Genomic DNA, 14,800 nt, shown 5'->3' on the forward strand with positions numbered 1-14,800 from the left:
ATTGATAAATTTTACATTCAGCAAACCCAATTTCACCTTGTTGTTTTCCCTTTTTCCTAATATAATCATTCATATGAAAGAACTTATTATCAATGATTAACAGGTGAATATGAGTGCAAATGACATGCTTCCTTAGCACATTTTAAATTATGCACTAGAAGAGCTTCTTTTCTGTAAAATAACTTTCAGGCATAGAGACAAGGAAGACATTTTAAGGAAGGATTGCTTAAGTTTTCCTGATTACACTTTAGCAGGCAGTCTACATGAAGTTTCAAGGAATTATTTCATAATGGTTAAGTTATTGTTTTTAAAAATTACTTATAGTAATATAAATTACATTGATCATAGGTACCATGTATAGTAATCAGATGCTGGTTAAAAAAAATAATGTCCAAATTATTCAACTAGTCAATTGCCAGGTTTGTAAAGACTTAGTTTCCTAAAATAACATTCTAATTATAAATAGCATAAGAACAACTGATGTTAACTTACCACAGAAAGGAACTTTACAGCATAAAAATATAATCCATAATGAAAGGCAAATAAACTTGACAGCATCAAAGTAAGAACAATAAAAAATAAGGGTATATCAACAATAGCTTGTCCAATCCAATATGCAGATGGCAAAAGACCTGAAAGTTTAAGTTGAGTATAAGCTTTAATCTAAAAAAAAAAAAAAATGAAAAATTTGGTTATAATTTTAAAACAAATAAAAACCTCTAGCAAACCTCTAGTAGAATTCTTAATTTTACATCAAGACAATAAATTCTGTGTCACAGGTGTATAGGTAATAAAAGGCCTTCTTACAGCTAAATATAAATTCCATTTAGCCTTTAATTTTGCTCATTACTTCTGAGATGTAACAATTTCAACAAATTTTTTCAGAATAAGCATATAGCAATGCTACCAGGTAACACAAAACTAAAATGAAGCAGGGTTAAGAGCTAAGCACACAGTAAGTAGTCAAAATATTATTCCTTTGGAAAATCTGTGGAAATAGATGGAAAGATATGTTTAAACAGAAAAATGATTCTCACTTTTAAAAATAAACCTTTTATACAAAAATAATAAACTAATACTAACCTCTGGATTTACATAGGCCTTTCAGGTTAAGTGAAACTTTGTACTGATAATGAATTTAAAAAGTCTTTTATATACTCTTGTGTAGTACTAGTTATTACTACCAGGAGTAAATAGCATTTTAATGTGTACTAACAGCAAATTTAAAAAATGCTAGTTTTCATCTCTCATTGAATTTGAAATTTGTTAATATCTTTTACAAATCTAAACGCCTAACAATTTTATCCAGTTGATTTGTGTCATCTATAAAAGCACTGATTTCTAATAATTAAAGGTGATATGTGAAGAGCGAGCCATCGAGTAAAATAAGGGAAACGTGGCATATAAAGGTTAAGAAAAAGTAGTGATTAAAAAAAAAATTCATAGCCTTTGTGTTTAATAAAAATAATACACATTACTAATGTAACTATGAAACCATAAGCCAAGTTAAATACAATTATTTTGGATACTCCATATTGATCATTCCCACAGGGCCGGTGGAAATGCAACACAGAATGTCCACTTTGGAAAACAGTGCAACAACTTCTAAAACTAAACATACAATCATCAGACCATGCAGCAACTGAACTCTGAAGATACGGCCAGGCGACAATAATCATATTCTACATTTAATAAACTTTATTTCATTTAACAAAAATTAAGTGCCTTAAGACATTCAATACAATCTACTACAGTTAAAGGGGAGAGACAGTCTAGTCTGCCAGTTAAGAACATAAGGGTCATGTAAGTCAGCTCCTAGATCCACTACTTAAACGGGCTGAGTCAAGCCAGGCACAGTACATGAACACGCCCAGTCTCTACTTCCTAACCTATAAAGTGGGTGTAGGGTAAAGAAAATATCAGGCTTTTCTGCCCTTCCGCCATCAGGATAGATGATGGATCCTTGTCCTGAACGCATGCCTGATGGCGGGCACCTGGAATAGGGTGTGGGCATAGGTAGATGGGATTCAGCTGAGCTAAGACTGTGCTTTTAAGGGCGGCGTCACAGGGGGACGCCAGCAGCAGCAGCAGCGGAAGAGAAGCTGAGATCACCAGAGAGCCCAGATAGAGTGAAGATTTGCTGGGGGCTGGGAGGCCTGTAAGCCTCCCGGCCCCCCAGCACCCCTGCCTGCCATATGCCTGGTGAACCCCAATAAAAAACCTGCAAAACTACTGAGGACTCTGGCTCCTCCTTTACCCCATCTGCATGGGATCAGGAAACCTGCACTGTGTCCTGCCCTGCTCTTACAGTGGGTAAGAGAAAACTTAACAGTATTGTAAACATTAAAGAATCTAACTTTTAAAGCACAAGGCAAGAACTCATTAAGCGTTATTTGCTATTGCTATAATAAATTTGAATAAATTAACTTACATTCCATTCACTTATTCCTGAAATAATTATACTCATGCGAATAGGTTTTTTGTATGAGATTTCTTACCAGCAAGATACCTGTAACTTTTTTTCCACATTACCTTATGATTCTCTGCATTTTCCATGGCAAAATAAGGTGGCATCGCAGTAACAATGATTCCAAGTAAAGCTGCTTGAAAATACAGCTCAATTCTAAAAACTATGTCCTTAATTTCCTGAAAGACAACCACAAAATAAGAAATGGAAATGAGGATCACTTTATATCATCTTAATACTTTCCAAAAGACTATCAAAACCTCTGAAGAAACATTAGATATCTAACCCAGGCACAGTCCATATGAAAAAACAAGTGGCAGTTACAGACAGGCACTGAGTTAAAGCAACAACTTTGCCATGTATTAAATAACTGTACAATGCTTGGCAAGCCAATGCACTTCCATTTTCTTATCTACAATATAAATTAAGCTTTACCATTTAATTTAAAATAATAATGTGCATGAATAGCCACTAACATGTCCACCAGTGGTCCTATACAGAGATCATGATTAGCTTTGATACCTTCATCAGCTACCTGGACTATGAACCAATGGCCACCTTGGGGCTTCCTTTTCTCTATTAAGAAATGCTGCACCCAACCTCTGCTTCCTAGGGAACCAAGAGCTGCTTCTCTCCAGCAGCTGAATCCCATCCCCCCCCACCCCAGCCCCAAAATCCTACAGTCCCTAATATTCCCTAGCTGATCAAGGAAGCAGGTACAAACAGCAACCTTTTCCATGGCCCGTTGAAGTACTGGTGACCCAAAGGAAGACTACCCAAGACCAAGCATGTTGCATTATCCCCAACACTCAGCAAGGTCATCCTCTTACCCTTGTTCTGTACGAAGATATACCCACCAGATAAGGAAGATATTGTGCCCTAGAACACTTAAGGTAGATATCATGGCCTACAAAAGAATACTGTGCCCTAGAACTGTGCCCACATCATGAATAGCAGGCACCCTGGACCTGGCATAGCCCTCAGGCATTTCTACCTTGTTGCATCTTTCAAATCTATTCACTTCTTACCAGAACTACTACTTGTGCTGTAGTGCAAGCTGTTATCGATTCTCATTTGAATTACTTCAGCCACCTCCTGCTGGTCTCCCTGTCTCTAGTCTTGTCCCTCCACTTCTCTCCAAACACATAGCTTCACTGGTCTTTTAAAGTATCAATCTAGTCATGCCAATTCTCAGCTGAAAAACATTTAGTAGTTCTCATGATCTACTCAGAAAGGAGTATAAATTCCTTAAGACAGGTCTCAAGGTCTTTCTTACCCTGGCCTCTGCTGAGATCATAAGCTTCATAACTTAGTCTTTCTCACTCTATTCATGTCCTAATATATTTCCTGTGCGCTCTCCTTTTCACAGCTGAATCTCTGTACTAGCTATTTCCTCTATTTAGAACATTTGTTTTCAGTTTCCAGTCATTCTTCAAATCTTCCCTAGTTGCTTCCCCACCTGATCTATAACCTTTAAACTACAACTAGGTACATGCTAGATATTCTTCCCACCTACTACCATAACCCCTGCATTGACTCCTATGATGTAAAACACGTTTTTGACCGTGATATCCCTGGCATTAGCAAAGGGTCTGACTATGGTAAGCACTTAATAAATGTGACTCAATAAATATTGAGAAGTGAAAAGGAATTATTAAAAGTTATATGACACTTCATCTTTGAATATGTAGTAACAAAGGACATTTTAAAGCAGTTAATTAAGGATATGGGCAATATAGTGAACAATAAAATAACAGAAATGTCAAGTTTTATAAAAGGTAGGGAGAAAGAATATAAAAAACTATTATTATAAATACTCAGCCAAAAATGTATGAAAGGTTTGGCAAAATGAGTTAAGGATGCAACGTGGTAGACAATAAGATAGGTAAATACAGAAAGAAAAAAATCAAGTTTGAGTGAGCAGAATGCAGAGGAATTAAACACACATTTTTGTTAGCAGAAAATAATTGTGACCACCTACAAATTAAAACATACTAGTATAAGACATGCTTATATAACCTCATACACACTATTTTTTTAATTTGCTTACTTGAAAGAATGGGGTATTCCAGACCTCGATGCTCTCAGTCACATTTTCGCGATAAAGATAGTAGTTACTAATGATATTCATCAATACAGGCAAAGAATAAACCATAGTACTGTTGAAAACAGCTGTGAAAACATAGTCCTACAATTTAAAAAGAGAGACTTATTACATACAATATACATAGAAGTATAAATGACACATTATTGCTATATACCAACCTTTTCTCACTAACTGAACTAATTCTCATGAACCATAGTGATCACAAAAATAGTACTAAAGACAATCTGATCTGGAATCTACAGACATTTTGCCGTTTGAAAAATAAAGCACAGAAATCAAATTAAATTCCTTGTAGTTTTATATACTGGTCATCCATCAGGACATAAAACAGCACAAATAAACCTGTTATTTCTATTTCTAAAAGGAAATTCTAATTTCCACCTAATGAGGTCAAATCAGCAAATGATTACTTTTAGAGGAAATAGCAATCCTTCACAACTTTTAAATGGGCCTCCCCTCTCATATTTCCCTCTTACCTTTTCTGAATTCATCACATTTAAAGCCGCACTATGAGGAGCAGCAGAGACATAGTCACTGTCATTAAACATCGTCACCATTATGCTCTGGTTCGTTAAAAAGTTAATAAAATCATTGATATCTGAGTCTGGCATTGGAAAAAAGCAAATAATATAATCAGTTTAAATGAGAAACAGACACAGGTTTTTAATGACATTGCAAAGAAGTCTCTCTATATAAAGAAGTATTTCATCTTCATTAGATGAGACATAAATAAGAACACTGACTCTGGAGCCAATCACATTAGATTCAAATCCAAAGGCCTTAGATATATACAAAGGCCTTAGAACAGAACCTGGCACACAAATTTTAGCTGTGGCTGCTACTATTACTCCTCACATTGAAAGCTTGTCTATCACGCTCACCTGAAAGTTTGTTAAATGGTGAGAATAAAAATCTACCTGCTAATTTTTTGTAATAAGATAAGCTTCCTGGCTCATAATGGTACAGGTCAGGGTGTGGAGTTAATTAACATAACACTCTAGAGGATTTCTATATGCTTTAAATGGCTGGTTTGTATATGCTTTGAACAAACAAGTAAATGTCAATTGCCTTAACTGACTTAAAATATTAAACATATAATCAGGTCCCCATTTACATTCTTAAAACTGCCTGAAGCCAAGGGAAAGCTTCTGAATTCTGTTTTGAGTTTCAGATTTCACCAACATGTCCGATAAATGGCAACATTTCCCTTCCATCATCACAAAGTGGGAATCAAGGAAGGTCAACTGTGACTCTGAGAGACAGCAAAACCAAAGGAAGATATCAACCATCAGTAAGAGAGTATGGTAAGGGGTTCTGATGCAGCACCAAACTTGAGTGGCATAGAGAGTGGTGTTTTCAGTGAGACTACACTTACTCCCAAACCAGTGCCTGAACAAAGTGGCTCTGTACTCTTGAGAAGACAGCTAGCTATGTTGTAACTTGAGGAACTGTACTACATGCCACACAAAAGCATTGCAAGGAGGGCAAGACACTACCCAACACATACCTAAGGAGGTCAGCAATGCCTAATGGAAATGTGGCTCTACTTAGAACCTATAACAAGGCCTAGGAAAATAAGAGATACATATGTAATCAACTCTAGAAATACTAAAAAGCAGCAAAAGGGACATAACTTTGAAAACACTAGAATATTGACAGATCAGTGAGAATGAATGCAAAACAGAAAGTTTGTGATCATGTACAATTCTCCAAGCATAAAAAATGTCACAATATCCAAGTATAGTTTCATGCATTACATTTTAGTAACATGAAATATTTATTAAAATCAAAATCAATTCTTATGAAAGTAAGCTGGAAACCGTAACATTTTCTATTTGAGTAGTTTTCTATAATTAAATGTATTCCTCCTCTAAAAGAAATGGATTATGTATACACTGAGAGCCAGATTTCAAGAGTGATGATTTTAAGAGTAATTTAAAATCACCAGTAACTATGATTATTATTTCAACATGGGGCAAGACTCTGAAATTAACAGTAAATCAAAAAGAAAATAGAATATAGGTGAAATATTGGAAAACATTAATCTAAAGAGTTTATGAGTATAGAAAGGGTTATATGTCATGCAACTTTCTAATACATCTTAGCAAGATAAGCAAGCGAGGCTGTTTTTGCTTTGCTGTAAATTTGCCAGTTAGGTAACCTTGATTTTCTCTTCAAGAATCTTAGGACTACACCAACCACTATGGAGAGCTGTGTGGAGATTTCCTGACCTACAAAACATAGAGCTTCCATATGATCCAGCAATTCCACTCCTAGGTATTTATCCAAAGGACACAGAAACATCAATTCCAAAGAGCACCTGCACCCCTATGTTTATAGCAGCACTATTTACAATAGCTAAGCTTTGGAAACAACCCAAATGCCCAAAAACAGATGACTGGATCAAGATGTGGTCCATATACACCATGGAATATTACTCAGCATTCAAAAAAGATAAACACATGCCCTTTGCCGCAACATGGATGGCGCTGGAAGGGATCATGCTCAGAGAAATAAACCAGAAAGAAAAAGAAAAATACCGGATGGTCTCACTCATAGCAGGAATCTAGAAAACTTAAATAAGGGACCAGGAAAATGAAAAACTATAAGAAAGTGAAAATCAAAATCAACAAGAAACTATGAACCAGAGACACTCTATGGGGGGTGGGGGGCGGGGAGGGGAGGGATTGGGGTCAAAATAAGGGGGTTGCAATTGTATGGGGAATATAATAATAAAATTTATTAAAAATTAAAAAAAAAAGAATCAGGACTACAAACCACTTATACATATGGGAGATGTTAAAAGAACAACTGATGGTGTATGAATGAAATTTTGTATAAGGTTTTAATATTTTGAAATTAGAATCCTAGGTGAGTTTTTATCATCTGTGCCTTGCAAAGTCATGTGCTTTTTAGTTTTCATATTTGACAATTATATAAGAATAATCAATAGCAAACCCCAAAATATCCATTACAAATTCAATGTAGTTGATTATAAATATATCTAAGGCCATCAATTTTTCTTAATTCTAATTAACTTCTCAGATAGTCTTCAAAGAATTGTTTAAACATTTCTATTTAGGTATACAACTGCATAAATATTTCCTGCTATAACTCTTTCTAAAAGAGGGTCTTTCAACTTCTGAAGGCTATTTTTGCTACTCAGACTTTGAGCTGGAACATGATGCTTTGAGATTATGTTGCTCTTATTAGAAAGAGAAATTTTATGAAAATAAGCTGTACACATTAGAACATTTTAAAAAATCATCATCTACAATTCCACCAAAATATCACTTCTGTTGTATATTATTCAGCATCAATAGGTATTTTGTTTAAGTTAGATCTGAGCAGACAGACAATGCCTTTACCTTGCATTATTTTTAAAATCCAAATTTCTGACCCATGTGTCCCCTCAACCCTTTGCCCCAACCAACACACATTCACAGACCTTCACACACTCTCACCAGTAGAATTTTGAAGAAGCAGATCTGTTTTGTATTTGTCAGGTTTATCTCCAGGTTTTAGTAAATATAAGTCTGGAACAAGTTTGACAGGAACCACAGCACTTTTAAAAGAATGATGTACCAAAAACATAAAAATCTGAACTGCAAAAAATACCAAAAGCAGAAGCAACCTGAAGAGGAAAATAAACAGCAATTCAAGGCATATTGATATATGTAAATCTGTTAAAATATCTTCTACCAAATGACAGTTAAGATACTCATTAAAAAAAAAAAAAGTTCTTGGAATTCGAATTTCCATTCCCCAAAATGATCTTGTGACAATACTGGATAGAAAGGCAACATTCACTGACAAAATTAAACGATAAAAAAGTGTATTTTAGATCAGAGTCACCATGACAATTTGTAAAGGCATGTAAACTTCTGAAGAACCAGAACTTACGTCACATTTACATCACATTACAGATGTAAATAGTCCCTGAAGAGACTATTATCCGAACTACTTCTATTCTGTTTACTCTCCATAGATTTTTAGAACACATGACACAAAAAATTTTAAACACAGGGAAGAAAATGAAAATACAGTAAAACTTTACATGATGGATAGCTTTCTCAGTCCCTTGTCACGTTGGTTTCCATTGCTCCTCTAAAGGCCAAGCACTATATACCACAGTTCTAGGGATCATCACTTGTAGCTGGGCTAGGTCATAATTCTAAGATCCATCCAAAATCCTCTACTATTTGGATGGCAGAACTTCCTCTCTTATCTTGCAAATATCTCCATATTTTATGTGGTAGGTGCCATATCAAATGGGTAGAAAGCTAAATTATCAGACTTGAGCATTTTATAATTTTCAGAAACTCAATAATTGTTTAAAACCATTTTTAATTGTAAATATGTCTAAACCAGCATTTCCAAAAGCATATTGTATTGAACTAATCCCATACAAAGTTAATAGGTATTTTAGATGTTTAAAAATTCATGATTAAATATTTGGAAATCGCAGGTTAAACAAACCTGAAGTAATATCTTTACCAAAAATAAAAAATAAAACCTAAATACAATGACAGTAATTCAGAAACTACATAATTAGATAACATTGTCACACCCTCATTTTTTAGATGAGATTGAAACATGTTAATTTAAAAAAAGGCTCTAATGACCTTTGATGAAATTACTATAAGCATAACTTTCTGATATTATGAAATGATAGTTGATCTTTCAAAACTACATAATTATTTACATGTCTACATTTAAAAAATTGAGATGGCCAAATTAATTCAAATCCTTAAAAAAATAACTCATCTAGCAGATGACTATACTTACACAGATCTCACTGATTTACTTTCACGTTTCAAGTTAAGGATGTGAAACTTTGCTATTGTATACACCTGTTGTTTCCAAAGGCTCATGGAGCTCACTAGCGAAGCTTTGGTTTCAGAAAGAATAAGGAAGCTCTGCTCCATTTCATCAAAAGATTTTGAATCTATTTCTTCCTCTGGTGGCTGCTGAGAAAATACACTGTAATCTATTTGTCAAAACAAAATAAAAAGTTAGAAAATTTGGTATATTCCTTAAGAGGAGGAAAACTTTTCTGAAGTAAGGACATTTTAAAGAAGCACATAGCCTGGTGGTGATGCAGGACCCATCTAATTCCCTTCCTCCTAAGTATTATAAGCATATTCACTCACAAAACCTACATTCTGACCTCTAACTTCCTTATTTCCTCTATTCCCACAACTTTATCTCCACTCAATTTCTTCAAACGGGATGCATGCTCTGAGATCTTGTTTTCTCTCTAGCTGTGTAAAATCCAAAATTTTTACATGAACTTTCCCTGACTGTAATCTAATCGTGTCCTCATAAACCTTGCCCTCCTCTTTTCTCCATGTTTGAGAGAAATATCCCTGGTTTCCTCCACTCTCCTATCCTGTATCACCGGCTTGCTAATCTTCAACGATAAGAAAAGTTTTTTAGCAGCTCTTCTGCCTGCCTCTGACTATACAGCTTTTTCTCCTTTTTCAAATAAACCTGTCCTTTTAAAATGTGAAAAAAAAAAAAGTTTCTTTGACTCACATTCTCATCTTCAACTACACAGATAAGTCTTGATCTTTACCACACCACTCTAAATGCTTTTGCCAAGGTCACCACTGGCTTCCACTCTACCAAATACCTCACTGTCTTCTGTATAATTAACAAAACCATCTTTTCTGTCATCATCTTATTCTTCGCAGCAACCAGCAAATTATTGTCCATTTTTCTCTTTCCTACCACCACCTGGTCTTGGCTTTTACATCCCTTGTTGTAAACATAGAAAGAGCAACAATAGTGGTTTCCTTTTACTGAGTCCTTTTTGGCTCACCACTGCTTAACCCTAGGTTTGCCCCTCTACTCTCAGCTACTTGATTTCAACCAAACCCATAAGTAACTCTACATGAGTAACTCCAGAATTTATATCTTTAAGTATCAGCTCAACAAAGTCCTCCGTAAAGACATAATCTAGGTCCTCCCTGGTGGTGCAGGTGGTTGAGTGTCGCACTGTGAAGCTGTCCACAGCCTCTGCAGCATGGGTTCGATCCCGGCCGGCGGGCGAGAATCCCACATGGCACGGCAGACCTCTCCTGTCTTGCTCGCTGCTCCCCTCAGCAATGCCTTCAGCCAGTGCCTGTTCTACTACCCACTCTGTCTCTGGTGAATCCTCTTACCCTCCCGCGCATCTGGCCTGTACCCCAGTTTTTGTATAAATAAATAAATCTTTAAAAATAAAGATACAATCTAAGTTACTATCACTCGAGACCACCCTATCATTTCCTTCATAACTTCCACCACTAACAGTAAGCATCTCGATTACATATTTATTCACCTGTTTATTTCTTCCCTTTCTTTTCCAAAATTAAATTTCACATGCTTATATGATTATTTGTCCAGTTCATTTCTGTCTGGTTCATTGCCTTAAAATGTATTGTTAGTTTTGTTTTTACCTGCTTGGTCAATTTCTGCTTCAACTTCAAGCTTTAAGAATACATCTTCCAAAGTTGTCATTGAGACACCATAAGAAATAACACCTAAATTTGAATGAGTATCTAGAGCAGAAAATAAACCTAAAAGAAAAAAAAATTAAAGAATATTGTGTAGTTAATCACACTATGATAACTATTCTAAAATACCTTTCAAAAACAGGGTATGATTAAATTTACTCTGCTAGCACAGTGGCTTTCAAACTTTTAGTCTCAGGAGTCTTGAACATTCTCATAAACTACTAAGGACACCAAGGAATGTTTGTTTATAGAGAAATATAAGGTACTTATCATTATAAATTAACACTAAGAAATAGTTGACATACAGAGTAATAGGCAGGGCGTATTAAGTTGGCATATGTACTTCAGTTAATTCATGATTCCTTTTATTTTTTTCAAAAGAATCTACTAGATTTAGATAGAACATTTCTATCTAATTGTGAGCTAGATGCTATGGGAATTAGGTGCAATGTATCTACATCAGTAATATCCTTTCGGCTATTAAGAGATTCCTAAATAAAGGAGACTGAGTTTGACTTCCTTAATATAAGCCAGGTAAATAATGCCACAATTAAAATCATTCAAGAGACAATCATACAGTCATGAAACTGGAAAAGCACTTGAGGACATATACAAACAATTCTATATTTGTAGATATGTGTATGTGTACAAACATATACAACTTATTCCCAAAAGTCCTACAAGCAAATGGAATAGTTTGTTTCCTTTACAACAAAACAAACACAATGTTTCTTGCATGTTTTTTGTAAAAAAAAAGAAAAGGAAACATGTTATCTTGTGTAAATAGTTCTAGTTTTCACAAGCAGAACAAAGCAAAAAAAAAAAAAAAAATTAACCCTAACCACCTAGGAACATAGGCGATAATCTGTGTGATATTTATCACACTGAAAAATAACAACAAGGTAAATCAAGAAAACCTATGCTCAATGTATGATATTGGTTGAAAAACCAAGAAACTGAAAGTAGGTTATACCTGAAAATTTGTCCATGTCCTTGAAAGGCAAGCTATATACAATCTGTTGGTCATTTTGTTGTAGTAAAGTAGCTCCAGGTATATGTTGTTTAACCAGGGAAGAAAGAGATTCTGTGGCACAGTACCTGTCTATGTGCATACTAGAGAAAACCAAATATCATAATTTTTTTATGATTGCTCAGTAAACAACCAAAAGTAAATTCTGAACGCTTTAAGTTAAAGCTAGGACCATAAAAAATGGCCAGAGCACATTATGGCAAACCCTAAATCTAATAACTATTGCTTAAGAATTTAACAAAGAATGAAGCCAATAGAGAATGAATGATACCTCAGGCGGTAGCCAATTCCCCATTTACTTTTGAGAAAAATTGAAGAACCAACACATTTCAACATTCCTTGTGATATGACAGCTTTTCTATCTGCAAAGAGAGATTTCCATTTCATTTTTTTAAGTTAATAACAGCATTAATTAATTGTCATTTCTATTTTATGAGTTACTGTATGATACACCAATGCACTAGCTCATTAACTGATCAGACCACCTTTTGAGGAAGGTACTATATTATTATCACTCATTTTTGAGGTGAGAACACTGACACAATGAGAAAGTATCAACAGTCTGCCCTCATTTCACAGAGCCATTAAGTGACAAAGCAGGACCGACACCCTGGCAGTCTAACACTAGAGCACGTCTTCATGATGCTGCTCCAGATATCTTAGACTTTTCCTAAGAGGTTTACTAACGCAAGTACTTTCAAAACTGCCTTTAAAGTCAAATGCAAAAATCACAACAAAAAGGTAACAAAGACAAAATGTTAGTTTGTTGGGTTTTTTAAACAAGACACTACTGAAAAAAAAGGTGCCCATTTTATTAGATTATATTGTAAACAGAAGTTGCTGTAGGATTGCAAACACTTTGATCTTGTCAGGACTGTCACCATTTCTAAAACAGATAAGGGTGATTCACTGGACCTAAATTGTACAAACCATATAGATTATGCTGAACACCTGCTTTCCTTCTGGAAGTCTGCAATTCTGGGAAGCGCTAGGCAGAGGGAGACTACAGGACCAACACCCATTAAAAGTCTTGACCACTGTAAGTTTCTCTAGCAGACAACACTTCACAGATTAACAACTCATTGCTGAAGAAGTTAAGCACATTTTGTGTGACTCTACTGGTAGAGGATTCTTACACACTCATGTTGGCTCCTCCAGATCCGTCCCATGGATCTTTCCCCTTTGCTGATTTTGCTTTGCGTTCTATTTCACTGTGCTAACTTGCACACGAGGGTGACTACGTTAAGCCCTATGAATTCCCCTAGCAAGTTATTTAAACTTGGGTGGTCTATAGGACTCCTTATATCAAAACTTGTATTATTTTTTAATTTAAAAACCTTTATGAAGAACAGCTTATTTCTCAGGATTTAGCAGCTCTGTGTCTAACCTCCCATTTGATTATATAGCCTAATCCTTCAAAAATAAAAATCTCACCAGCAAGAATGTCAGCTTCATCCATGAAATGAGTACTAAACACTGTCACCCGATTTGATTTTCTGTATTTTAGAAGATTCCAAACAATATGACGAGAACAGGGGTCCATTCCAGCTGTTGGTTCATCTAGCAGTAGTATCTGTTTGAAAGGGGTAGAGACAAAGGACACAAAAACATTAATTTAAAAGGATACCTGCACCCCTATGTTTACTGCAGCACTATTTACAATAGTTAAGACATGGAAACAACCCAAATACCTAAAAACAGACGACTGGATCAAGAAGTTGTGGTACATGTACACAATGGAGTACTATTCAGCAATCAAAAAAGTTAAACTCATGCCATTCGCAGCAGCATGGATGGAGCTGGAAGGGATTATGCTCAGTGAAATAAACCAGAAAGAAGAAGAATAATATCATATGGTTTCACTTATAGGAGGAATATAGAGGAACCAAATAAGGGATCAGGAAAAACATAATTATAATAAATTAAAAAACAAAACAGGCAACTATTAACCAGAGACATGCTGCAGGGGAGGGGGAGGGATCAAAACAGGTGAGGGAATGTGTGTTCTTACGCAAGGGACTATGGTGATGGTGCACGGGTGAATTGGTGGTGGGAATTTTGCGGGGACTATCCCTAAGAGGAGAAAGCATGCATTGGACAAAAAAGGAAGAATGATGTAAATATATATATAAAATAAAATAAAAGTAAAGTGCAATGATTAAAAACCAAAAAAAAAAAGGGGGGGGGAGAGAAACACAGGAAATCCTCAGGAAAGCTAAAATATATAAAAATTTATGTGGACACTGAAAAGCTTCCCTACATCAAGTTATTATTTCCAATGAGAAATATATTGGATCTGAATTTTTCACTTATATGTGTAAAAGTTAACATAAATTTTCACATAAATTTTTAAATTATCAGTTTGGCATGTGAATACTTCCTTGGATAATTTCAGCTTTAAAAGACCAATGTCTGCAATAGACAAGACATACATATAACAAACTAATAATCAAGATGTTAAGTATAATTTTTATGTGAACAATATATAAAACAATATTGATCTCTATCAAACAATATAACTATTGTTTGATAGAGAAGCATGTCCTGTTATTCGTTCAAGGGAGGCAGTTTGATTTAAGATCATTTTTAATTTAAAAACATTGCTCGAGATTTGGAGCAAGATAAATTAATATAAAGTCAGAACCCAAAGTCATCTCCAGGTTGCAGCAGCAAGGGAAAATATGGCGGGATGGGGA

At 35.1% G+C, this 14,800-nt stretch overlaps 1 protein-coding gene across 1 annotated transcript in view; it reads right to left on the minus strand.

The window, feature by feature from the left end:
• ABCA5 (ATP binding cassette subfamily A member 5) overlaps positions 1-14,800 on the minus strand; it is a 59,603-nt gene that overhangs the window by 17,163 nt on the left and 27,640 nt on the right. The window contains exons 15-24 of the mRNA XM_037495212.2: positions 13,539-13,677; positions 12,376-12,466; positions 12,048-12,187; positions 11,018-11,137; positions 9,363-9,564; positions 8,039-8,208; positions 5,051-5,178; positions 4,518-4,655; positions 2,533-2,646; positions 493-663 (exon numbers count right to left, since the gene is read on the minus strand). Of these exons, the coding sequence (XP_037351109.1) occupies positions 493-663; positions 2,533-2,646; positions 4,518-4,655; positions 5,051-5,178; positions 8,039-8,208; positions 9,363-9,564; positions 11,018-11,137; positions 12,048-12,187; positions 12,376-12,466; positions 13,539-13,677 (1,413 nt within the window). The remainder of the gene's footprint in view (positions 1-492; positions 664-2,532; positions 2,647-4,517; positions 4,656-5,050; positions 5,179-8,038; positions 8,209-9,362; positions 9,565-11,017; positions 11,138-12,047; positions 12,188-12,375; positions 12,467-13,538; positions 13,678-14,800) is intronic.

The sequence above is a fragment of the Talpa occidentalis genome, unplaced genomic scaffold, assembly GCF_014898055.3.
Source record: "Talpa occidentalis isolate TD23 unplaced genomic scaffold, MPIMG_talOcc4v2.1 talOcc4.7, whole genome shotgun sequence".
NCBI classification, from domain to species: Eukaryota; Metazoa; Chordata; class Mammalia; order Eulipotyphla; family Talpidae; genus Talpa; species Talpa occidentalis.